The following is a 27,493-nucleotide window of genomic DNA, read 5'->3' on the forward strand; positions in this document are numbered from 1 at the left end:
AAAACGCATGACGGAAATAAATTTAGATATTTGTGCATACTCGTATGTGTTTATAAAGAAATGTTCCCTTTTTCGGTTTCATAAAGTTTCTATAGTTGGTCAAGCAAATCTTGTCAGTAGAAAAAAAGCGGCAAATTTAAAAAATGTAAGCGCGAAGGGTTATCGTTTTATAGAAATTTTGAATTTCACGCCTTTTTCTACTGACAAGATTTGCTTGACCAACTATATTTATTAAGTAAATTAAAAAAAAATATAGCCAGCCTGTCGATATGGTGCCACATTTTTTTTTATAAAATCATGAATTATGTTCATTTACAATTTATAAAAATATAACCGGCTCTTTTTTTTCAGCAATAACAAAAGCTAAAAGCAAGACTGACGGGTCGACAATAAATAGATTATAAGCAAAACAATGAAGTTATTTACAAGATGCAAGCAAGTAAAAGGCATCATATCAGAATATTGCATAATCGCAACGTGAAAGTCAGTGCAACGCCGACACTGGCCAGCGACGCACGCGTCGAAAAATTAAAAAATAAAGTGTCGATCGGAAATTAAAAAGTGAAATTGTGCTAGGAAAAGGTGCGAAAACGCGGGAAAGTGAAGGAGTTTGCTGTACATCGTTATATTTTGTCTGTGCCGCCCGCCGACCAATGGCGGGGCGTGGACCGCCCCCGCGGGGGGTATGTCTGGTTCTTCTCGCCCTGTATGCTGGTAAGTAATATTGCTATTTGTACTCGATTTTTCAGGACATTGTAGATATTGGCTACAAAATATTATGAAAAATAGCTTTCAAAAAAAAAACTTGGTTTCAATTTTCGTCTACAGTCTTACAATCTAATGTTCTTAAAAATCAAGTATTTTAGTTATACTGTGCGAAAAGAGAAGGGTCGTGGAATGTATTGGTTCCCTTGTGCCCAAAATTCTTCGAAACATCCTGAGAAATCATAAAAGACGGATAAAAAGTTAAAATTAACGAAAATACTTACTTGCACAGTAAGTAATCCATTTTCCGTATCTTATACACTTGTTTACAAAAACGATTTCTCGGAAGAACCTTATTAAAACCGGATTTTAGAGTTCAACGACCTTTTTATCTATATCAGTGGTTCTCAACATTTCGGTAACTATTTGACAAATATAATTTCTATTTTGCCAAGGCCCACCAACACATTAGAAGAATTATAACATTTAAAACTTTCGCTGTTTGAACACATATTAAATCACATTTAGAGACGGGTCTATTGCGAATTTATTTTGTTACCTTTATTTACCGACGTTTCGACACAGGTTTCACTGGTCGTGGTCGCGGCTAACTGACGTCCCAGCAAAATGTCAAAACAGAGATTTGTGTGACTACCCCACGAAAAGTGCATTTAAAGTTCGAGGTAGACATCACATTTTCAAACCACCCACTACACATAAAAGTTAATTATTGTCAATAGTCCGACACACAACACTCACAACATCCGCGCACACATCCGAAGATAGATCCCTTGGCTTTAACTTCTGGATCACTGGTCCCCAAGTTGCCGATAAGTTAAAACCATCTTCCCTATTTACCCCATACCCCAGAAATTTTAATAGGGAAGATGGTTTTAACTTATCGGCAACTTGGGGACCAGTGATCCAGAAGTTAAAGCCAAGGGATCTATCTTCGGATGTGTGCGCGGATGTTGTGAGTGTTGTGTGTCGGACTATTGACAATAATTAACTTTTATGTGTAGTGGGTGGTTTGGAAATGTGATGTCTACCTCGAACTTTAAATACACTTTTCGTGGGGTAGTCACACAAATCTCTGTTTTGACATTTTGCTGGGACGTCAGTTAGCCGCGACAACGACCAGTGAAACCTGTGTCGAAACGTCGGTAAATAAAGGTAACAAAATAAATTCGCGATAGACCCGTCTCTAAATGTGATTTAATACATTAGAAGAATTGTTTAATAGCAATATTTGATTCAGTAAAAGTTTGTTTTATTTATAGTCTACTTAGAGTACTCAGTCGGTTCATAAGTTCTGTCACAAGCGCTTTTACTGATAAATAAGTTATAAGATAAGGTATCTACCAACATTTCCCTTATTATTCACATATATGGTTTAAAGGCCTATTTGATGGTAAATTACTTACAATATAAGTTAACATAATTTACCATCTCACTTTTTCATAATTTTATATAATATTCGAAAAAAAGTTATAAAAAATAAGAAAAACCCCAAAAACACGCGCCCGGTTTAAGGTCTTTATTGTTTCTTTCTTCTGAAACTATCTCCATACCAAATTGTATCTTACATGTGAATACAGAGTTATTTTTTCGTAGTAGGGAAGTAAAGTCGGGGTGAAATAATATTCTTGAACTTTTTTATTGTGGTTTTCAATGTAGCAATAAATATTATAATAGGGTATTTGACTGTATTTAAAATAAATTATTTTAAAACATGCATGAAATAAAGCGCCAGAAGATTAATAGAGAAACGTAGACAGCAGTTATTTTTGGACACAATTTCTATTTTAAAATCCGTTTAAAACTATAAAGAGTAGGTAATTTGATTGTGACGTCACATGCTAGTGTTTCATATAAATTTTATAGTAGCAAAATCGTTTTGACAGTTCGAAAAAAGAAACTGATTTGACTAGTAGTCAAATACCCTATGTAGTTTCCACATTGAGTCCTAGAAACTATACTTTACCAGTATGGTTTCAAAACTATGCCTGTATGACATCATAGCAATATGGGTGTGTGTTACATATACCTACTTGAGGGCCCATAGGTTATACACAATGGTACCCACGTTGTGTAATGGTCTGACTATGATGCAAAATGCAAACTAAGGTGGTCAGATCTGCGTTCATGTATGTAATATGAAAGTTAGCCAATCTTGAATAAGCTCCAAATACAGGTCTATGGTCTTACCGTCACAATGTTTACGTTTACGTAATTTTCTTGACGACCTGTCCGGCCTAGTGGGCAGTGACCCTGCCTATGAAGCCGATGGTCCTGGATTCGAATCCCGGTAAGGGCATTTATTTGTGTGAGCACAGATATTTGTTTCTGAGTCATGGGCGTTTTCTATGTATTTAAGTATTTGTATATTATATATATCGTTGTCTGAGTACCCATAACACCAGCCTTCTTGAGCTTACCGTGGGACTTGGTCAATTTGTGTAAGAATGTCCCTATAATATTTATTTTATTTTCTTTGATGTGTAATTTCAATTTATTTAATCAATTCTAAATATAGTTTTATTCATAATCACACAGGTCAAAAATACAGAAATGCAATGTCAAAAATTATACAATTATTAATAAATACCAATACAATACACACACATACACACACACAATACAATACCTATAGTTATACAATTATTAATAAGAATTAATTATTATTTAAAGAATTTTTAGTTATTTAAAAAGCATCGATAAGTGATGTTTCCTCTTGTGATATCCTAGCAATAAAATGATGTTATATTTAATAGATATTTATACAAAATAGATATCTTAAGTTCGAATTCGTGGTGTTGCGTCAATAACGTCATCGCATAGGAAACCACAATTGTAGGTTGTTACGATCGAGCTGCTTAGATTTTGTCGGTACCTAATTCTATGGAATGTGGTGGGACCTGTACCCTTACTACGAGTCACTGATGACAGTGTCAACACTCACATACACATATACGCTAATAACGTCTACATAATTTACTTTTTATAAATTTCGCTTGCACTAAATACGTCAGTACTCGATAGAAAGTACGAGTAAGTTACGTACCACATTGTCAGTTGTCGATAAGGTAGATTTCAAATGAAAGCTTTATCGAAATATCACCTTGTTGGCAACCGACATTACCTACCGTTTTGGTTGAAATAGGCACACATATCTGTTTCATAGCTTTTTAGTGTTAAATAAATTGCCTCACGTACATACCAGACACTTTTCACAGGAAAGCTTCATACACAATAAAAGACAAAAGTCAGAACCAGGGATGATCTAATGCCAAACCTAACCAAATAGCAAGTAGGATTAATGGCAAAACTTAGCAAGGTGATCCAGTTATCTGAAGCTAATTTAACTTGCTCTGTAGAAGTAGGTCAGGTCAGATGCAAGGATTTCCACACTTCGTGATGTGTGTAACCTTAGTTCAAAACTGGAACTATTTATTGACTAGGTACCTACCTAGTACCTACATACATGAAGTCAGACGGCCAAGATTTCCATTATTGCGTCAATTAGATTTTCCCTAGGTCAGTCGGGACATGTGTGCTAACATCATGAGTTCCAATAAAAATTATGTTTTTGAATTATTCTATTATGAAAGTTAAAAATAAAATGTTGAATGTTGAATATGTACAAAGAGGATCTATCTTTGATATATGTACAATCCATAATATTATAAATGCGAAAGTGTGTCTGTCTGACAAAGATTTACCACAATTATGAATAAGGAGTGAACATTCCTGATGGGACTTCCGGTTCGAGCGCCATCTTGATAGTTAGCATCGTGATTAATTACTTTGTTTTTTGCTTATTAATATTGTTTAAAGTGTAATATCGATAGCTTATTATACAGTAAACTAATGTGGTAGTGTGCAGTGAATGGAGAATTAATTTTGAAGCGCGTTTAACCACCATCTTGGAGTCAACGGCCGGTAGTCCACGTGCTTCTTGTAAAGTCTAGCTATCGATTTACAAGAGCTAACAAATCACCGTACACTGTCTTGTACAACCGTACAATTTTTGTCGTTTGTAAACCTCTCAATACCTTGATACTGGCGAAATAGTCCCACTGGGCTGAAGCCATAATTTTAAAAGAAGAAGAAGAAGAAGAAGAACATTCCTGATAAAAAAAGCTTGAAACCCCCAAAACTTCTATGCATTTGACATTTTGAAAGACCTCCATCTACACTAGCGCCCCTAGCGGCGAAATAAACGCGTTATGACTTTAAGTGACGACGATGTGCATTAAAAGTGCATATATGAGTAGGTATTAATTAATGTTCACTTTCACAGTCTGGGATCAAACTCGCTGCCAACTTAGCTTGGTCCAACTTTATCACAAATCACGACTTATGTACGGATCTCACGGACATTGCACAAAAGAATTGATGGCATTGCACAAAAAATGGATTGTACAAAAGCCTTAGAATCACTATGTTAGTCGAAGGTCACTGAGCAGGATGTGGGATCCCATCAACTGCGTGCGTTTTATTTTAGGTACCTATAATAGGCAAAGGTGTTCGGTTGTTGTAAATGTAAACAATGTCTTGTTTCTGATATAATCAACATCTTTCGGCAAATATCTAAAAGATAGAGATTGGTTCTTGTAGCTTACTATATAATTGTAGAGATCAAGAGAAGTAACATAATAAATATATTATTTAATATGTCTGTGCGTCACGGAAGTTTTATTATTAAAATCAAGAGTAGTTTGCAGTTAAATAAATTTTTGCCAAACATATCATTTTTGGTACAAGCTTTTATCGCTGACTGTACTTTTTAACCACAGGCAACTAATGCTCATCGAGACAATTCTAAAAACCCCAAACACAATTACATAGGTTCCGATGTATCATCACCGAGTTCCTATGTGTCTATGGCTACCTCCTGTCCCCATCATCAGATCAGCTCGATGTCATCATAATATTACATTGTCACCTGATATACATTATGTGTGTGCAAATTTTCAGCTCAATCGGAAATCGGGAAGGGGTCATATTTAGCTTCCAAGATTTGACCTTCACTAACTAACAAACTAAGCGCCACTTGCACCATTCTACTAACCCGGTTAACCCAGTCTCAAATTGTACTGGTAACAGTAAATTGCTGGCAAGTTAAATAAAAGCTTGTAAAAACCGAGAAAAGCAAAGGAAGAGGCATAGCTAATTAATATAAATGGGGATATATGGGGTCCCTTTGTTTGACATAATTATTGAAAGTCATAATGTAATGATTGTCATATTATCATTAGTCATAATTCTGAAACCGTTAACTTTTCAGGATTTTCCTCGGTTTATCCTATAGATAGGTTAGGTTTGTTTTATGGCAATCCTGAAAAGTTACGCGTTACTGAGAAAAACCAAAATATGACTAACGAAAATGTGGACAAACAATACATTATGACTTATGACTTAAAACTATATGGGAAACAATAGAGACCCAATATATATATTTATACAAACGTAAAATTGTATGAAACTATTTTTTTACGGAAACTCAATATCAGAAGGGGAAAATAGAGACTAGAGAAGTTTGTATGGAGAACCCGTCCCCCACTATCCTCTTAAAATTGAGCAGCCATAGTTTATTGTTTAATTAGATTGTTGTTTGTCGAGATTGCGGTACAACGCTGCTTATTTCGTATTTCTAAATGTCCCTTACTTAACGAAACCTTGACAGTTTCCCGCGTACGACGAAATAAAGAGGCAAATATTTAAATGGATGATTCTCACGTACCTACTTACTTCTAATTAGAAACCAAACATCTCTGTTTGCTGGAATTGCTGGTATTGTCATAATGACAATGATGGGACCAAAAAGCTCGTAAACTGACTGGAAATTGAATGTGAAGCTAAACCTTGAGTGTAGGTTAATTAGGGTCAAAAACGTTTAAGAAAACCGGCGTGTCTTCTGTGTACCTGTACCTACATTTAATTTTTCTTAGACTTATCATACAATTTTAAAGAATTAGAAATGTTCTCTGATCTGTTGATGATTACATGAGGTGGCCATAGGAACTCTGTGATAAAACAATTAGGTACCATACCTATCTTTTTTTGGGTTAACAAAAAAACGTTTAAAGTTGCCAACTTATATTTATATTTATTATTATATTTATTTTATAAGTATTTATTTCACCACTAAGTCATCTCTGGAAAATATTGTACTTATTTTTTGAAAATGTTTGTAAGTTTAGTTTTAATTTAATTTATTATTGTTCACAACGACGGGACTTAATCGCGTAAAATAAGTTCTAAATTTAACTCCGACGTTTCGGGGACGGGCGTTGTCCCCGTGGTCTCGGAGAAGACTGGCTAAAGTTGACATCAACAAGCGCGCGAGTTTTGCGAACTACCGCATTTGGTCTTGGTAGTTTATAGTTAATTTTAATGTAATTTATTAATGTAATGTTTGTAAATATAGTTAGCCAGTTTAAACTCGATTTTATTACTTTTTATAGATGTAAACAAAATTTAGCCAATACGCGAAAACATTCGTTATTAATTTTCTTCTTAATTTCTGTCGAGTTTCAACTTTCAACTCATGATGTGATACTGATAATCAACAAGATACGACATTAATTAAATTACGTGTTACCATGGTTACGTTACCCTTCGTCGAGTTTGGCAGTTTGAGAGTTAGATGAAATTTCATACAGAAATATAAATATAAGATATAAATAGAAATATAAATAATATTGAGGAATATTTTTACGCTCCATTATTGAGGAATATTATTTGTTTACTTTTATATGTGAATTTTCTTTGCCATGGAACCCTCGGGCCCAAGTCTGACTCGCACTTGGCCAGTTTTGTAGCAAAACTGTAGCGCTTATTATATCGACCCTTTTTCAAGTCAATTTTGAAAGGGGGGCGTTGTACCATGGAATTCCGATGGCCGAGCTGAGTTTTCCTTTTCACGAAATATAACAATAGGTTTAAATTTGTTCTTTTAAAAGGACATTGGAACTTGCGACGGAAATATTTAACAATAGGTATTTAATAAAAGTACTGTTATTTTCGTTCAGATAAGCAAAACCGTCGTGCGCGAGCGAAACAGCGCTATGCTTGTCTATAGCGATGTCCCGCTCGATCTACGTAATTCCTGCAGCAATCACATCGGTGTGATAACCTCCTGAGACCCAGAAGCATTTGTTGAACACGAAGGATTACAGGATTAGCGTAATAGCAACACAGACTTTACCTACGTTACGTGTATAAATACTATAGGCATCATACAGAACGGCCACGCACCGCCCCGCCCTGATACGAATGCCCTCGCCCCGCGACAGCAGATTGACGACCTTTTGGCGAACGCGCAGTACTGTTTTTAACCAACTTACTCACACAATGACGCATGACGCGTGTATAGACGTGCCGTTTACACAAAGAAACGCAAATTATTTTTGACGTTTGGCGTGTCCGCCCTGTGCTATACTGCAGCTATAGGTATAAGTTAATAAATTAGTTTCCTACCAGGGTTTCAGTTTTTGCAGGTTTCAGAATAAAAATCATGTTTCGACCGGCCAAAAATTGACAAAACTTTCGGCGGCGCCGAAACTGTATTATCGGTAGAGTCCGTGCTAAACTTCGTTTTTTGGCTCCGGCAGGTTTTGGCATTAGAATTATGTTTTTTTGGTAATTTTTAGGGTTCCGTACCTCGAAAGGAAAAAACGGAACCCTTATAGGATCACTTTGTTGTCCGTCCGTCTGTCTGTCTAGACCCTTTTTCGCAGGAACGCGTGGAGGTATCAAGTTGGAATTTATATCAAATACTCAGGTCTACTGTCCCTTGGAGCTGTGAAAAAATCAAACTTCTAAGCCAACGCAATCAAAAGATACAACCGTTTATGCCGCAAATTTTCGACACTCGCAAGGGAATCAAAACCTACAAGGTACTTCCCGTGAACTCAGAATCTTGAAATTTGGTACAAAGCAACGTCTTATAGCTCAGATAAACGAAAAATTGCGAAAACCGTAAATTTTTAGTTACATCATATAATAAAAATATTTTTAATAATTTTAAACTTACTACCCCTTTCCTCATGAACGCGTAGAGGTATTAAATTGAAATTCATATTAAAAAATATGACTCGATTGTGTCGTGATGGGTGAACTTTTACTTATACATATACCTACAGGTTTGTACGGAACCCTCAGTGCGCGAGTCCGACTCGCACTTGGCCGGTTTTTTATCCTGCCTCTAGCAAAGTTAAAGTAGTAGAGCAGATCTGGATCCCTAAGTCCTTTATAAAGGAGAAATTCCAAAATTGGAGGATATTTTAACGTCATTCTAACTTAAAAATGAGAAGTGATATAAAATCATCGTTATTTCACCGCCGCCCTCGTTTAGTTGGTATTATGTTTGATCAGCACCCCAGGTGGGGACCCTTATCGCTTTGTATGCAATAGTCACAGATCACTTTCCAATGAGATGAAGCAAGCACTTGGACTGGACTCAAAGCGGCGCGTGGTGAGGCGAGTAGCAAATCAAGGCCGTTCATAGATTTAGTCATACTAGAGCGGTACTGTCATAGTAAATTTTGTAACCCCAGTAAATTCACTGCCATCTGTCGACACACTTTAAAACTAAAAATGAAGATTTATAAAAATACGATGAAATGCATTTAAATATGGATATTTTTTTTTATTTACATTAATTATTTTTATGATTACGACCCATGTTCTTTCACTGATATGCGTTAAAATTGTTAAATAACAAACGAAACCGTCAACGCCATCTATACGACAGTAGGCCAAAGTTAGTAGCGCCCTCTGAATGAGAATCAAATTTTCTTGATTTTCGAGGCACGTTTTTTCCTTAGACTGTATCCATCTATTACGGAGTTATATCTATCTTTGGTCAAGTGCAATGAATGAATGGCTTTGATTGGCCGCTCGCCGCGCCGCGCGCCGCTTGCGTCCAGTCCGCGACCTAAGACTTGCGATCACCACACATTGGTGCTCCACAATGGTTCCCACCATTACCGATTATTTTGAGTGCGTCCATGCTTACGGCGTAGAGACGTACATTTTTAACACCGCTGCATTAAAAGAGACAGATATTTTCATTGTCACGCTGTTACGTTGATAACTACGACTATCTCATTAGGGGTCGTGCGATTTCGGCTTTAGTCGCCCGTAAAATTTAAGGTTTAAGGTAAGGTAAAAGTATTTGGAAGAATATTCGATTCGGGTAGGATCTCCTTTTTGTTTTATCCGCTAATAATAATGCTGACTGATACTGTTTTAGATTCCTGAAACTGCATGCTGTTTTCTTTTGCATTTCTTTAACATTTCATTCTAGAGCTAAACATGGATTTACTTAAGTAGTTTATACAATTCTGTAGGACAAAATGTGGTACAGCTCGCGGTTAATATTTTTCAAGCGCATGCGTGAAAAGACGTTTCGGTCTTCGTAAACTCTCCATTAAAAAAAAAACATAAAAACAACATACATTTTTCAAATTGGTACAATCTCCGCCAAACTGTATAACAGTTTGTTGGCAAGATATAGGCTCCCTTTCTTTACATACTGTTATAATAAGTTATTACTCATCTAAGTATACAAATTGTTTAGGTACCTTCTAAAAGCGGTGTCTGTGAGTGGTAGTCTATGACAACAGTATACACATTATACGTATACTTTGTATCGTAGGGGATCCGGTATTGCAGTATGGGTAGATTTTTGAACAATCGTCCGTTTAGGATTTTTGAACCATTTTTAGGGTTCCGTACCTAAAGGGTAAAAATAAAAACGGGACCCTGTTACTAAGACTCCGCTGTCCGTCTGTCTGTCACCAGGCTAGCTGTATCTCATGAACCGTGGTAGCTAGACAGTTGAAATTTTCACAGATGATGTATTTCTGTTGCCGCTATAACAACAAATACTAAAAAGTACGGAACCCTCGGTGCGCTAGTCCGACTCGCACTTGGCCGGTTTTTTGCCATATTGCAAAGATATAACTGAACGGTGAGTCTAGGTCGATTTGTGTAAGATTTTTCCGTAATATTTATGTATTTTTAGTTTTAGTCAGTTATGGGTGTTCCTGTTAGAAGCCTAATAAACATGTAAGTAATTCGAGCAATATATAAAATAAACCTTAGAGACTCACTACATATAAATTTAAGGAAATTGACATAATGACAGTGCACTGTCAATACATTTATCACAAAAATGTACATTTTTATGAAATAAAGAAATTTGATTTTTTTTTATATATAAGAATATTCTGTATTGTACATAAAAATATTGTACAATTTTATTGGCGCTATTATAATATTGCAAGAAAGAAAAAGAATTGTAGTCCAACCTGTCAACCTATTCATCAAATAAAAAAAAATTAAACTAAACTAAGTTACACGTTACAGTAAAATATAACGAAAATCATGCGTAAAAAGCTTATAAATTAAATCGATAAATATTTTTTCCGCAACTAACCTAATTAATAGAGATCCCATTTTATTTCCCATTTTAGTTAAGTAACAAAAGTGAAATATAATACGATAACAATCATTAAACTACCCTCTTTCTCAAACTGCAATAATCGAGTAAAACAGTAGGGTGTCCAAGTGGCACTTAACGTAAGACGGATGGTCCCATATTCCGAATATTACGCTGTATAGCTTAAAGAATAATCGCCTACGCGACCACTCAATTTTTAGGGTTCCTTACCCAAAGGGTAAAAGCGGGACCCTATTACTAAGACTCCGCTGCCTCAAAACTTCAAAAATCGTTTATTCAAGTAGGCTTAATAATAAATTAATAAGCACTTTTGACATGTCATACAAAATATAAGCAAAGATAGACTCCGTAATAGATGGGTATACAGTCTAAGGAAAAACGTGCCTCGAAAATCAAGAAAATTTGATTCTCGTTCAGAGGGCGCTACTAGCTTTGGCCTACTGTCGTATAGATGGCGTTGACGGTTTCGTTTGTTATTTAACAATTTTAACGCATATCAGTGAAAGAACATGGGTCAAAATCATAAAAATAATTAATGCAAATAAAAAAAAACATTTATACATATTTAAATACATTTTATCGTATTTTTATAAATCTTCATTTTTAGTTTTAAAGTGTGTCGACAGATGGCAGTGAATATACTGGGGTTACAAAATTTACTATGACAGTACCGCTCTAGTATAAGTTACTCTATGATATAAGTAAATATTAAAATCATTAATAATAATAAAAAAGAATAATAATAAAAAACAATACAATTGGCAACAATTAACAACAAATTAAAAGATAATGTCAAACATAAAAGGAATAGGAGTCAGCAGAGTATAATAAAATATAAATATTAAAAGTGCAGTCGGGCCTGTCTGTCTGTCCGTTTGTCACCAGGCTGTACTCAAGAACCGTGGTAGCTGGACAGTTGAAATTTTCACAGATGATGTATTTCTGTTGCCGCTATAACAAGTTAACAACAAATACTAAAAACATAATAAAATAAATATTTAAGTAGGGCTCCCATACAACAAACGTGATTTTATTGCCGTTTTTTGCGTAATGGTACGGAACCCTTCGTGCGCGAGGCCGACTCGCACTTGGCCGGTTTTTTTACATTAATTAATATAAATTCTCATATACCTGTGTATAAAAATAAAATTTACACTAATAAGTATTATAAATGCAATGTAAATTGATATTGATATGATATGTCAGTGTCCAAGTGCCGCTTTAATTGAAAAAAAAAAATGTTGAATTAATGTCAGTTTTGATATTGATAAATCACATCCATAACAAATCCAAATCCTGTCATGACGCCCAACATTCCTAACATTCCTCAGCCGTGCACGGAATTCGCGCGCGGACAGTATATACACCTATGTCGGACAAATAAATAAATTTGTATTGGTATTTGTATCATGTTATCAAAATAGGAATAAGCCTCTTCAGCTTGGCTCTTTTAGAATGCAACGAGGACGAGCATGATTGGCATGTGACATAGGTGCGTTACGAGATCTACTTACTTAACACACTGATCACAGAATAAATAGGTAATAGTTGCTTTGATTTCACTTGATACTCGACACAGTACATAAATCACTAATCATGTCCCTGTTTTACGCATGACACATTCACTTTCTCACGTATTCGCTCACTTACACTACACTATGATCAGGATTAAGTGATGGAGAATCTTACCACACAAATCGACCGAGTCCCACAGTAAGCTCACATAAGGCTTGTGTTGTGGGTACTACTACTAGACGACAATATACATAATTATATAATAGATATGATATATAATAATATGTGGTATTTTCTATAAAAAGGGACCTTATTGTCGATGGCGCTTACGCCATTATAAACGATGCTCCGAAATAAATACAATGCCGCGCGACGCTGTGCGGCGTAAGCGCCATCGACAATAGGGTCCCTTTTTATAGAAAATGCCACATATATATATATATATATACCGGCACCTCTTGCTTCGTAGGAAGTTACTATAACACCAACTATTTACTAGGTTAGGCGTCCGTGCGTTCTCTCTTCACTTTTGCGTTCCCTCGCTAAGCAATGTCAGTAGCTACTAGCAAAGATTACTCTATGCTACTAGCTACGCTGGGGTGCATACGATTTGCGAAAACGGGGGACAACGGAAGAGGATTGATAAAGGATTTAAAGCTAAGAGGCGGGTTTGGGAGCTTTAGGATATGGGATGAGTGAATGAAATATTAATGAGTGTTTTAAAAGTGTATTTTATTTTTTTGTTTTTGTGGAGATTCTTATTTAATTTTGAGGGTATAAATCTCCAGTTTACTACCCTATTTTTTTTACTTAGAACATAGAGTAACTTATACTAGAGCGGTACTGTCATAGTAAATTTTGTAACCCCAGTAAATTCACTGCCATCTGTCGACACACTTTAAAACTAAAAATAAATATTTATAAAAATACGATAAAATGTATTTAAATATGGATAAATGATTTTTTTATTTGCATTAATTATTTTTATATGATTGACCCATGTTCTTTCACTGGTATGCGTTAAAATTATAAGTAACAAACGAAACAGTCAACGCCCTCTATACTAGTGTAGGCCAAAACTAGTGGCGCCATCTGATCGAAAATCAAATTTTCGTGATTTTCGAGGCACGTTTTTTCCTTAGACTGTATCCATCTATTACGGAGTTATATCTATCTTTGCTTAGAATCACAAGCTCTTTCGATCCTGATAGGATAAAAAGGTGACACACCATACATGTTTCATTCCTTCCATTCCGTTAGCGTCCTCGTACAAACTTTATGAAAAATGGACAATGATAATGATAAATGATAATGAAATTGAAAATGAAATGTAATTGAAAATCTTGGGACACTTTTTCTTCTTTTAGGATCGAAAGAGCCATCGATTGTGAGTGGAAATAACATATTTCCAAATTTAAAAAAAAGTTTAGTGTACAGCTTTCAATAAATGGCTTGGGTGCAGTGCAGTTAGCTAGTTATATGAAAATATACCTATAGGTAACTATTTGTAAATAATCTCTAAAAATGTAATGGGGTCCCTTCGTTTGACATAATTATTAAAAGTGATAATGTAATGATTTTCAGATTATCATTAGTCATAATTCTGAAACCGTTAACTTTTCAGGATTTTTGTAAGGTTACCTATAGATAGGTTAGGTTATGTTTGTTTTATAACAATCCTGAAAAGTTACATTACCTAAATAAATAAATTATGAGTAACCAAAATGCGGACAAACAATACATTATGACTTAAAACTTTATGGGAAACAATAGAGACCCAAATCTAATGCATCCACTGGCCTGCGATTTTGTTAACTGAACGTAAAATAAAAAGCTCTCATTTCAAAATGGCCGCCATAAAGTTTACTACTAACCCTTCACTGCTCCATCGTAAAACAGAAATGCCTTTTTATAACCCGATAGCGTATTCGGATTTGTAAAATTTTACCAACTGTAATCACTTTATTGTACACAATACAGGTACTTGTTTTTGACTTAATTGTCAATGTGTTTATGTGTAGGATCCCATATATTTAAGACATTTTCTATGAAAAGGTACCTTATTGTCGATGGCGCTTACGCCGCACAGCGTCGCGCGGTATTGTATTTATATCGGAGTATCGTTGATAATAGCGTAAGCGCCATCGACAATAAGGTCCCTTTTTATAGAAAATACCACATTTTAGCTTATTCCTACACAGAATCATGAGCACTATTTAGTATTAAGAGAAATAAAGCGTCGCGATATTTATTTATTTATATTTTGGAGTTCCAACAGCTATCAATACAAAGTAGCAACAATTCATAAGAGATGGAAAACAGGATCACACTTGTTACACAGCTACATATTATTACATTCAAGTTTTACTTAAATGAAAAGTGTCGACGCCCGGACACAGCAACAACAACATAAAGTTCATACAGTACGTAATAATTTTAAGTAGAATCCAGAAATGACAAAATTTGAGAAACATCTACAATCAGTAATACAATACAATATATATTCGTACTATTTTCGAGTAGAGTAGTAAAATCAATTAGTGGTCGTAATTCTGAGTATTATAGCCTAAAATATCTAGGAACGCCTAGCCTATTTACCTTGGAACACGTAAACTTACAACAATAAAAAAAGCGTAGGTACCTATATCATATACTAGGTATAAAATCACGCCGAAATATGGGGCATTTTCTATGAAAAGGGACCTTATTGTCGATGGCGCTTAAATTACGCCGCACAGCGTCGCGCGGCATTGTATTTATATCAGAGCATCGTTTATAATCGTAAGCGCCATTGACAATAAGGCCCCCTTTTTATAGAAAAAACCACATTATGTTGACTATTTCTTATCAGTATGATTAGTAACCACAGCCCGATACTTTAACAGTGTCAAAGTCATTAAAAACGTACAAGTACAATCCTATTTTCAGCATTCCCACCCTTTTCAGGAGTTGAATTTCAGAAAAATTTAAGTGGAGCTATACAAAATTTGAAGAATAAATGTCATTATTATGTTTCAAATTGCATGGCCCTATTACTATTACCTTTTACGTTTTAAGTAGGTAGTTAAACTGTGCGTTTTCATTGGCTATTTTTTTATGATTCAGTATAACTTTTCTTAGCTTTTCCTACCCCAGTTTTTCTGAATATCTCCGGTAAAATAGACGCTTCGTCAGTCTGAAAGGACGATTCAAATTCTCAGCTGGAAGTGTGACTCGTCAACACTCGAAAGTGCGCGTGTGAAATAAGACGCGGTAAGGTAACCCTTTGTGGCACTCGGAATGTGGAGATTGTGGAGGGTCGATAGAGACGTTGAGAAAGCGGTCCATTGATTTTGCGTCTTTATAGGGTAATGTTTGAAGTTAGGATTGGGTTAGTATTTTTTACTATATATATATATTGGTTTACTATATACAATGTAAATTATAACTCAAACAATGATATATGTAATAAAAGTTTACAAAATAAGTTAGGGAAAGTGTCATGCGCTGACGAAGAAATCTTTGAACGCGTTTTACCACAATTCTCGTTTTTCGTCTTGTTCCCGTTTATCACTAAGCGAGCGATATGTAGGTGAAGGAAATGATTTACGTTAAAAAAATGTGTAGGGTTGGCTTAGCCTTAGGGTCAGTTGCAACCAAAGAGGATATAATAGGATAGAGCGGTACTGTCATAGTAAATTTTGTAACCACAGTAAATTCACTGCCATCTATCGACACACTTTAAAACATAAAATGAAGATTTATAAAAATACGATAAAATGTATTTAAATATGAGTAATGATTTTTTTATTTGCATTAATTATTTTTATGATATTGACCCATGTTCTTTCACTGATATGCGTTAAAATTGTTAAATAACAAACGAAACCATTAACGCCCTCTATACGAGAGTAGGCCAGAGGTAGTGGCGCCATCTGATCGAGAATCAAATTTTCGTGATTTTCGAGGCACGTTTTTTCCTTAGACTGTATCCATCTATTACGGAGTTATATCTATCTTTGGTTGCAACGAACCGCCTGTCGACGTTATTTTATTGCTTCAACTTTATTGCACGATATAAAATTGTAATAACGGCGGACTTAATGTCTTAACACCTTGTTCAGCGTTGGAGGTAATGGCGACCAAATGAAAGCAGAGAATCTGATATCTTAATTTAATGTTTTACAGAAGGCTGGTTAGAAAAAGTGGGCTTATCTACATACATGTAGAAGCTTATATAGTAAAGTACAGCGCCACACTATGACACTACGGATTGGTTAGGAACTATTACATACATTGACATAGCTAACAGCTTATTGAGCACTTAAACTAGTACACAATAGTTTCAGTAGATGTCACCTTTACATATCATAGGACGATTGAGAGACTTAATCTGTCTAGATTAGGTAAGTAGGTACTTAGGTATGCTAATACCTACTTATCTGCTACTTGTTAAGATAGGTCTTAACACACCTCTCACGTCGCTCCTCGGATAGCCTGGAGAGAGTTATTATCACCACGACGACCAACGACGACGACCAGTCTGGCCTAGTGGGTAGTGACCCTGTCTGTGAAGCCGATGGTCCTGGGTTCGAATTCCGGTAAGGGCATTTATTTGTGTGATGAGCACAGATACCTATTTGTTCCTGGACTTTATAAAAAATTTGAAAAAATATGTTGAATAAAAATAAGAATTATGCACAGTTATTTCTTGCCTTTTTATAATATAGCCGATTTCAAGAAAAACCATGACGAACCTTTTAAATAAATGACATATAACGTCCCTCAATATGCCTAAACAGCATTCGTGGCCCGTCGTTTAGCAAATTGCCGTCCCCGAGACAAACGGGTATCGAAACGAGACAAAACTGCGATAAATGTACGTGAGGGGTCGGGCTGTGGGGCCCGAAATGTCCCGAGGACGCACATCCATCTCGCTCACTCTTACGCTCAGTGAGAACAAAGATAGATATAACTCCGTAATAGATGGATACAGTCTATGGAAAAAACGTGCCTCGAAAATCAAGAAAATTTGATTCTCGATCAGAGGGCGCTACTAGCTTTGGCCTACTGTCGTATAGATGGCGTTGACAGTTTCGTTTGTTATTTAACAATTTTAACGCATATCAGTGAAAGAACAAAGATCAAAATCATAAAAATAATTAATCTCTTTTTTTGTGACATTTTTTTTATTTATTAATTTTATATTATATTATTTGATTTCTGTTCTAATCTTAAGTTGACGATCTTTTAGTGAAAGCCTTTGTTTTATGCCTTTTTGTAAAATACTGTGCCTTTTTCTTTAAGACATAAATATATCTAATCTAATCTATGCAAATAAAAATTATCATTTATCCATATTTAAATACATTTTATCGTATTTTTATAAATCTTCATTTTTAGTTTTAAGGTGTGTCGATAGATGGCAGTGAATTTACTGTGGTTACAAAATTTACTATGACAGTACCGCTCTATCTTATTATAACCTCTTTGGAATAAGAGAAGATCACGATTATGGATGGTATAGAAAAGGATTCCAATCTCTTATGGCAGAATTGTTGCAAAAGTGACCGCTTTCAGCTTTAAATAATGGTTCCTAATCTCTCCGGTGGCGCTAGTTAGGGTCTGGGACATGAGTATAACATGAACCAACAAATAACCCGACCAAATTACGTAGGTTGTTTTGGTAGCATTTCGGTGTATGGTGGCGCCGCCTAATTACTGTTTTTTGATGGACACTTTTCATACATAGAGATTTGGCTCCTTTATATAGTCTCCATGATCACGATCCTGCCGGGCCTTAAGACCAAGGTTTCGCCGTTTGATAAAAAAGCTAAAGTATTACGAACCAATGCTAAGTATTATCAGAAAGCTACACGGGTTTATTACAAAAGTTGCGACCTTAGCAACCCCCTCAACAAACTGAGAGAAAATGAGATTAGGAAACAAATATTTAATATATTGAAGACATTATATTTTCTTCTGCAAGAAAAACGTGTAGGTATCTCTTACTTTTTATCGTAAATTGTGAAAATACGTAGTGTACAGCTGATGTGCCATTTGCGGAAAATTTCAAAAAAGTTGGAAAAATTCCCGAAACTGTCAGGATATTTTCATAGAGAATTAAGGAAACTTTCATTTAGTAAACGGAAAATTTCCGAAATTTCGATTTCCGACTCCGACGATTTTTGTAAAATATGAGAAGTTTCCGAAATTATTCAATGTGAAAATTTGGTAATTTTGGAAATATCCCGACTATAGTTAGGCGGTTTTTAGTATTTGTTGTTATAGCGGCAACAGAAATACATCATCAATTTTAACTCTCTTGCTATCACGGTTCATACAGCCTGTGGTGACGGACAGACAGACAGACAGGCGGACGGACAGCGGAGTCTTAATAATAATCGTAATAGGGTCCCGTATTTATTTTTACCCTTTGGGTACAACATTTTTTACTTTTTAGGGTTCCGTACCTCAAAAGGAAAAACCGGAACCCTTATAGGATCAATCGTGCGTCTGTCTGTCTGTCCGTCTGTCACAGCCTATTTTCTCCGAAACGAATGGACGAATTAAGTTATAATTTGGTGTAAAAATTTTGTGACCCAAAGATGGACATGTAACGTAAACAAATAAAATTTAAACATGGGGACCACTTTTGGGGGGTAAATGAGAAAATTTAAAAATAAAGTTTTTCAAACTATATCGTGTTACATATCAAATGAAAGAGCTCATTGTGAGAAACTCTAATATATTTTTTTATAATTTTAGGACAAACAGTTTAGAAGTTATTCAAGAAAATATACAAAAACTGACCATTCCCCCCCCTTTATCTCCGAAACTACTGGGTCTAAAATTGTGAAAAAAATACACAAAATAGTTATTTACCTATAGATCACAGGAAAACCTATTAGAAATGTGTAGTCAAGCGTGAGTCGGACTTAATTACTTAGTTTTTGATCCGACCCCTACGGGGTTTTTAGACTACATTTCACTTACATTTCACATAAAAAATACATTGTTTAAATTGTGTAATGTACGGAACCCTTGGAATGCGAGGCCGACTCGCACTTGGCCGGTTTTTTTTAAGTTGAAACTGCTGGTTTTGCGTAAACATATCCTAATAACCTATTATGTTCTAACTTTTATAAATAGAGAAACAGCACTTATGAAAAATATTTTCAGTTAAAACGATATTAGCGTTTATACATTAGTATCATACATATTATATTTATGACCTCGTACAACCTTTAAAAACCTATAAGCAGCCTGCACCCCTGTCTCAAGGGTGGGTCTGTCAATCAAACATCCCCTACCGCTTAGGATATTACGACGTGTTAAAGGATGTTACTGCAATAACGCAATAACGTACAGTCGCCATCAGATATATCGGAGCGGCCGAGGTGCTCACAAATATCTGAACAAGCACTCTAACGCCGTGACAATAGAGGCGTGTTCAGATATTTGTGAGCGCCTCGGCCGCTCCGATATATCTGATGGCGACTGTACGCGCATGATAATGGGTGGAGATAAAAAGCACGGTACTGTAAAAAGTGTGTAGTTCGAGTTAGAGGTTACTTTGGGAATTAATTGTATCGAGCGAAGTGTCATAATTCGCTTATTAAAGATAATATAGTCAAGAACTACATATATTTTTTCCACGTCTACGAATATCAACGCCTCTTAGAAAAACATGATCATATAAGGAGATTTTTCGCCTTCTGGCTCAGGGAACCGCCTTAAATAGAGTTGTTAAAATGTTTCGAAAATAAAATACAAAAAATAAAAATTAATAGTTTTTATCAATCATCATCATCATTCTACGGGGACCAATTTGCGGGAAGTAGCTAGTCTGGATATGCATAATTATATGTAGGTACACTATTTTCTTTGAGTAGCAAAATTCTTAAAACATCTAAATCTTTAAATGCACCCAGTGAGATAACTGTATATCCGTAATCGTCCCTCTTTTATGCGTATTATGAAGTCGTCAGTCAAAACACCCCCGCTTAGGATATTAGATAAATAACGAGCTGTTAAGGGATGGGGAGGTTCCGAGGGTTAAACACTGACTGTTTGTCGACCTTATGTCTTAGCTTTAAGACTTAGAATAGGTCAGGTAATTGTGTCACAGGGCCTACCGCGAACACCGGAGTTACCAAATCGCGGGCATCTTTCTCTGTCACTCTAATTAAAACTTAATTGGAGTAAAAGAGAAAGATGCCCGCTATTTTAGGTATTCGTGGTAGGCCCTCAGATGGTACTACGCAACGCATATGATTGACTATAGGTATACCTTATGTGGTTGCAACAAGGGTGAAATTGGAAGGGTGAAATGGAGTTAAATAACGTTTCCTAGATAACTGTTTCTACATGATTGTCCCATGGGATTTGGGATGGTTATGATTTGAGGTATGGGGACGATTTGTAAACTTTATATTGTTTTCTGGTTTTTTTACCCCTGACGCAATAAGTGGGGTGTTATATGTTTGACGCCAATGTCTGTCTGTCTGTGGCATCGTAGCTCTCAAACAGATGGCCCGATTTGGATGCGGTTTTTTGACGTGAAAGCGAGTTTTCTTCCGGTGATTCTTAACTAGGTTTCATAGAAATCGATCCATAAGTTTGAAGAGTATCTAATCAGCTTTTTTCCAAAATGATGTAAGGCATTTTTGTCATAAAATGGATTTTGTTGACATATAGCGTAGGAAAGCTTTTTTTAAATTTACTTTATTTAAAAAATCTTGGTATGGAGATAGTTTAGTCTTTAGGATTTTTATCAAACATCATCATTCCACGCAGACGAAGTTACGGACATAAGCTAGTGGTCCATGGGGTCCCAGCGCGCATAAGTTGTTTGCAGAAATCGCGAAGCGTCTGGTTGACGTAACTGGTGACCGAAGAGCTGGCGGCTTTCTCGCACAACGTATCAGCATTGCGATACAGCGGGGAAATGCCGCCAGCATCCTTGGTACAATGCCTCAAGGGCCTATTTTAGATTTAAGCTAGTTATTAATTTCGTTTACGTAGTACCACTGTATATATCTTGTGTGTAAATAAAAGCTAGTGGTTAATAATGTCCAATATTTAAAAGTGAACAGAAAGACCTACAGTAGGTTTATATTAATACCTAGAATATGAACCGATCGGTCATATGAACGCAAACAAAGCTACGACTCGCTTTGTTTCTGATTCAATATTACTTTCCAATCCTGTTCATAACAGTTCCTTATACATGTAGAATTTACGAGTGTACAGTCCAGTATTAATTAGATAGTAGCGGCCAAAGTGGCCAAATATATCTGAAAACATCCAGCATCAAAAATAGCGGATCAACTTAAGGGGCCCACTGACTATCAGTCCGCCGGACGATATCGGCCTGTCAGTTGTTCGAAACTGTCAAATTTTTGTTCTAACTGGCAGGCCGATATCGTCCGGCGGACTGATAGTCAGTGGGCCCCTTTACGCGTCTTAAGTCTCTTCTTCTTCTTTCCTGTTCCCTTTATTTGGGGTCGGGCCTCCTCACTCTTCTGCGCCAAGCTACTCTGTTCTCTTTTGACATCTGGGATCTTTTGAGCTCTGCCATTTTCTAACGCTGCGTCTTACGACTCTTACGTAAGCGAAAAAATCGTGTATATATTTTTGGCACTTTGTCAGTGACGATATTTAATACCTACTTGACATTGGATAATAAAATGGCCAATGAAATTTTCATTCATTGATATTCGGTTACCTTGAAGCAATATTCGATTTAATCCAATACCACGTATATTAAATACTGATCTGTAGGTTGTTTTCAACTGAGTTTCGAACTACGGAACTATTCCGAAGTTCCATTAATTTCATTGACAGCCGAAGAGAATTGATTGAATTTACGTCAAAGAAGGAATTGAACGGTACGGTGTAGAATGTTTTAAATTCCGTTTAGTTAAAGGCAATTTTCGAGGCGATTTAGATTCGAAAATGTAGAAATAAAATTCAATATTAAGATAAAGATATTATTCAAGTAGGCATATTACAATGAGCCGGCTCTAACCCTACACCTCTGCCCCGAGAAGATTTAAATCCCCCCCTCAATTGGAGGAGGGTATCCCAATATGCGACCGGCTACAAACTCGGCGGGACACATCTTTTCAAAACAATACATCTTATCAAGTTCTTTTTTGTAACTGAAGTGGCGCTGTATGTAGAAGGTTTACAATATATGTCTTTTTTTCTTTTCTTTATTTTCTTTTCTTTCTTTCTTATAATTAACATGGATGACGAGTAAATAAGAAAAAAAATACATACGTTAGGGGCAATGTTCCACGAATCAATCTAACCAGTCAACACTATGTTCCTTCAGTCCTTTCTTTATTAGATGGACTACTGGATCCCAAGCTGGTAGAGGATAAGTTGATCGAATACTACGAAACATTTATACAATATTGACCGCTGGTCCTCATATGTGTTGCTTCCAAACAAAAAGTCCCACTTTTTCGCTTGCCATAAGTATGCTTTGACAGGTTACCCGTATAAATATAAGCTAATCTCGTCCTTATGGTAAGCGACAAAGTGGGATCTTTGACTATCCTTCGACACATATACCCTCATATAAATTAGGTGTAATTTACTCCGACATTTAGGTATTTGGCGCAGTCGGTAGGATAAAATTACAATCCTTTTTGCACTTTTTGCCAGACTTGGACACATTTTACGAGTACAACCAACCAGCCAGCCAGCCAGCTAGACAACAAAATTTGCCAAGACAAATGAAATTTTGATTTTTCAAAATAAAAATTCAAATTAACATGGAACTGGAGCCTTTTTTCAGGCTTCTGGGCGGCTAGAGAATGACACAATCATTTTGGCTCGTAAAAATTCCGATAGAAAACTGAGCGATTACAAGAATGATTTATTGACAAAGTCCTTTAATTCCAGCGCCAGCATCAACGCGGCGAGCGGAGCCATACTACGGTCGGCCCATCGGCCGTCTAAACCAGTACGCGCACGGCATTCGTGGGCAAGTGTACGCAGTCGACGAGAACACGGTTAGTTCAAGCATTATAATGCCAGCGCCAGCATCAACGCGGCGAGTGGAGCCATACTACGGGCGGCTCGTCGGCCAGCTAAACCAGTACGCGCACGGCATTCGTGGGCAAGTGTACGCAGGCGACGAGAACACGGTTAGTTTAACCATTATAATGCCAGCGCCAGCATCAACGCGGCGAGCGGAGCCATACTACGGTCGGCCCATCGGCCGGCTAAACCAGTACGCGCACGGCATTCGTGGGCAAGTGTACGCAGTCGACAAGAGCACGGTTAGTTCAAGCATTATAATGCCAGCGCCAGCATCAACGCGGCGAGCGGAGCCATACTACGGGCGGCTCGTCGGCCGGCTAAACCAGTAGGTACGCGCACGGCATTAGAGTGTACGCAGTCGACGAGAGCACGGTTAGTTCAAGCATTATAATGCCAGCGCCAGCATCAATGCGGCGAGCGGAGCCATACTACGGGCGGCCCATCGACCGGCTAAACCAGTACGCGCACGACATTCGTGGGCAAGTGTAAGCAGTCGACGAGAGCACGGTTAGTTCGAGCATTATAATGCCAGCGCCAGCATCAACGCGGCGAGCGGAGCCATACTACGGGCGGCTCGTCGGCCGGCTAAACCAGAAGGTACGCGCACGGCATTAGAGTGTACGCAGTCGACGAGAGCACGGTTAGTTCAAGCATTATAATGCCAGCGCCAGCATCAATGCGGCGAGCGGAGCCATACTACGGGCGGCCCATCGACCGGCTAAACCAGTACGCGCACGACATTCGTGGGCAAGTGTAAGCAGTCGACGAGAGCACGGTTAGTTCGAGCATTATAATGCCAGCGCCAGCGTCAATGCGGCGAGCGGAGCCATACTACGTGCGGCCCATCGGCCGGCTAAACCAGTACGCGAACGGCATTCGTGGGCAAGTGTACGCAGTCGACGAGAGCACGGTTAGTTCAATCACCATAATTTTAGCGCCGGCCAAGCGGAGCCAATATAACCTCCGCAGCTTTTACGCACGACATCCGTGGCCCGACGAGAGCCTGGTTAGTTCAACGCAAGTATTTATATGTATATACCTACCTATAGATAATGTTGCCAGACCGATCTGACAGACACATCTCTTCGTACTTACCTACTCTTATAAAATAAATAAAACTTATATATCTAGATAATAACTAAACTAAAACTTTTAATCAATCAGTTGGTATATTACGTTATAAATCGGAGTGAATTTTCATCAACCTTCCAAGTGCGAGATTCGCACCCCGCAGATTTGAAAGATCCCGAAACGCGATATCTGTATTGTTTTTAGAAAAAATGACAGAAATTTGTCCACTAATGAAAAATTGACATCACATATATATGAATCTTTGCTTAAATTGTAAATTTTAAGTTAATTTTATTTTTATTTATTATATTAGATAATGCTAAAAAGTTAAAAACGAATTTTATTTATTAGGTATTCGTGCGCGGCTTTGCATACGACGGCACCGGCCCTGACGCATACTTTTGGGTCGGTGACACGCCGCAGCCCTCACCTGAGGGCGTGCCCATACCCTATCCTGAAGACTATACTACTAGGTGAGTCTAACTATAGTGGCCATACCCTAGTAAGTTGAGCACAACGCTAGTGCGTACACGCTATCCTGAAGACTACGAGGTAAGTTGACAACTATGCGTACACCCCATCCTGAAAACTAATATCAGGTCGGTCAAACACAACTACCTATAGTGCCTAAGGGTGATAAACTGTCCAATTTCTTTGTCCAATGTGCATTGCGTCTTACTCTCTCATTAAACAAAATGTGACACGCAAATACACATTGTACCAAGATATTGGACAGATGGAATAACATCATTAACCATGTGTTACGTACGACGGGACCTGTCCTGACGCATATAGTAAGAATTTTTCTCAAATTATTTTTACGTCTGGCACGCGCTCAGACACAATGGCACACAATGGCCGAATGGCTTTTGTTTAACAGATTAGTGTCTTAGACGTAAAAATCTTTTGGGTCGGTGACACGCCGCAGCCTTCACCGGAGGGTGTGCCCATACCCTATCCTAAGGACTATACTACTAGGTACTACTTTAGTGGCCATACCCTAGTGGGTTGAGCACAACGCTAGTGCGTATACCCTATCCTGAAGACTACTACCAGATAAGTCCCACCTATTATCAAGACCACCCTATACTGAAGACTGTATCCACAGAATAACTAGCTGTATCACTACGTGAGTTGAGTTACAACTCTAGTGTCACCCTTTCCTGGGGATTGTGTGCTATTTTTTATGTCTTTTGTTTCCATCTCTAGTTAGCTTTTCTAATTTAATTATTTGAAATTAGTTCATATATCATCCCACCCTCTCCACCACTCGTTTGAATCAATAGGCCACAAAATACCTACCAGTACAACACGATTTTTTGTGGATATTTTCTGTATTTAAATAAGAACATTTCGTTTAGTACCCCATAGCTTTTAGGTTCAGAAAGAGTTAAAAAAAACCTATGTTATTTGAAGGTCTCATTCACGATTTGGTAAATAAACTATAGCACAGGGCGGACACGCACGATTTGGTAAATGAACTGCACAGGGCGGACACGCTGTGCATCAAAAATCACTCGCGTTTCCATGTCTGAACGGCAGTCGGCACGTCCGTACACGCGTCATGCGTCATAGTGTGAGTAAGTTGCTTAAAAATAGTACTGAGAGTACGCCAGAAGTTCGCCAGATTTCTGTCGCGGGGCGAGGTAATTCGAGTCGGGGCGGGGCGGTGCGTGTCTGTTCTGTATGATAATACTATTACTTATTCTGTGACTATAGGCATTAGGTATTATACTTATAGGTGGCAATCACAGTTGCCCTAAAAAGCACTAATCGTAGTGAACTTTTTAATAAATCAAAGCTACAGTCACCTCGTTCCGCGTTCGGTAACATTTAAAAAATCGATACCATCGCATGTTTGAAGAATAATCGGCACGCTAATAGGTACCCGCATTTCGATACGTTTGTCAAACTCGTACTCGTATCTAACGCTAAAAGGAAATAGTGCCTACCATGTTTGATAATATTTCAAATAAATATGTATACCTAACAGTAAAAAAGTTTTAAAACTTAAATAACTTTCTTATTTATAATAAGAGAATTTTTTAGGGATCCGGTCCCTTAAAAGGAAAAAACGGAACCCTTATAGGATCACTCGTTCGTCTGTCTGTCTGTCTGTCCGTGTGTCACAGCCTATTTTCTCCGAAACTACTGGACTAATGATGTTGAAATTTGGTACACATATGTAAGTTTGTGACTCAACTCAAAGACGGACACTTTTGGGGGGTAAATGAGAAAATTAAAAAAATAAAGTTTTTCAAATTATATCGTGTTATATATCAAATGAAAGAGCTCATTGTTAAAATCTCAAATATATTTTTTTTATAATTTTAGGATAAACAATTTAGAAGTTATTCAAGAAAACAGGCAAAACGTTCGTCTGTCTGTCTGTCTGTCCGTGTGTCACAGCCTATTTTCTCCGAAACTACTGGACTAATGATGTTGAAATTTGGTACACATATGTAAGTTTGTGACTCAACTCAAAGACGGACACTTTTGGGGGGTAAATGAGAAAATTAAAAAAATAAAGTTTTTCAAATTATATCGTGTTATATATCAAATGAAAGAGCTCATTGTTAAAATCTCAAATATATTTTTTTTATAATTTTAGGATAAACAATTTAGAAGTTATTCAAGAAAACAGGCAAAATATGACCATTCCCCCCTTTATCTCCGAAACTAAAGATAGAT

At 37.0% G+C, this 27,493-nt stretch overlaps 1 protein-coding gene across 6 annotated transcripts in view; it reads left to right on the forward strand.

The window, feature by feature from the left end:
• Window positions 1-343: 343 nt before the first annotated feature.
• Window positions 344-27,493, forward strand: part of LOC134750666 (protein Skeletor, isoforms B/C) — a 46,853-nt gene continuing 19,703 nt past the window's right edge. For 4 of the 6 annotated variants that reach the window (XM_063685892.1, XM_063685894.1, XM_063685893.1 and 1 more), the window contains exons 1-3: window positions 344-714; window positions 23,861-23,970; window positions 25,154-25,275. In XM_063685892.1, the coding sequence (XP_063541962.1) occupies window positions 654-714; window positions 23,861-23,970; window positions 25,154-25,275 (293 nt within the window). In that variant the 5' untranslated portion in view covers window positions 344-653. Of the gene's footprint in view, window positions 715-23,590; window positions 23,701-23,860; window positions 23,971-24,535; window positions 24,642-25,153; window positions 25,276-27,493 lie in introns of those variants that run through there. The other 2 variants (XM_063685897.1, XM_063685896.1) reach the window with 2 other exon arrangements.

This window comes from Cydia strobilella, chromosome 20 (assembly GCF_947568885.1).
Source record: "Cydia strobilella chromosome 20, ilCydStro3.1, whole genome shotgun sequence".
Lineage (NCBI taxonomy): Eukaryota > Metazoa > Arthropoda > Insecta > Lepidoptera > Tortricidae > Cydia > Cydia strobilella.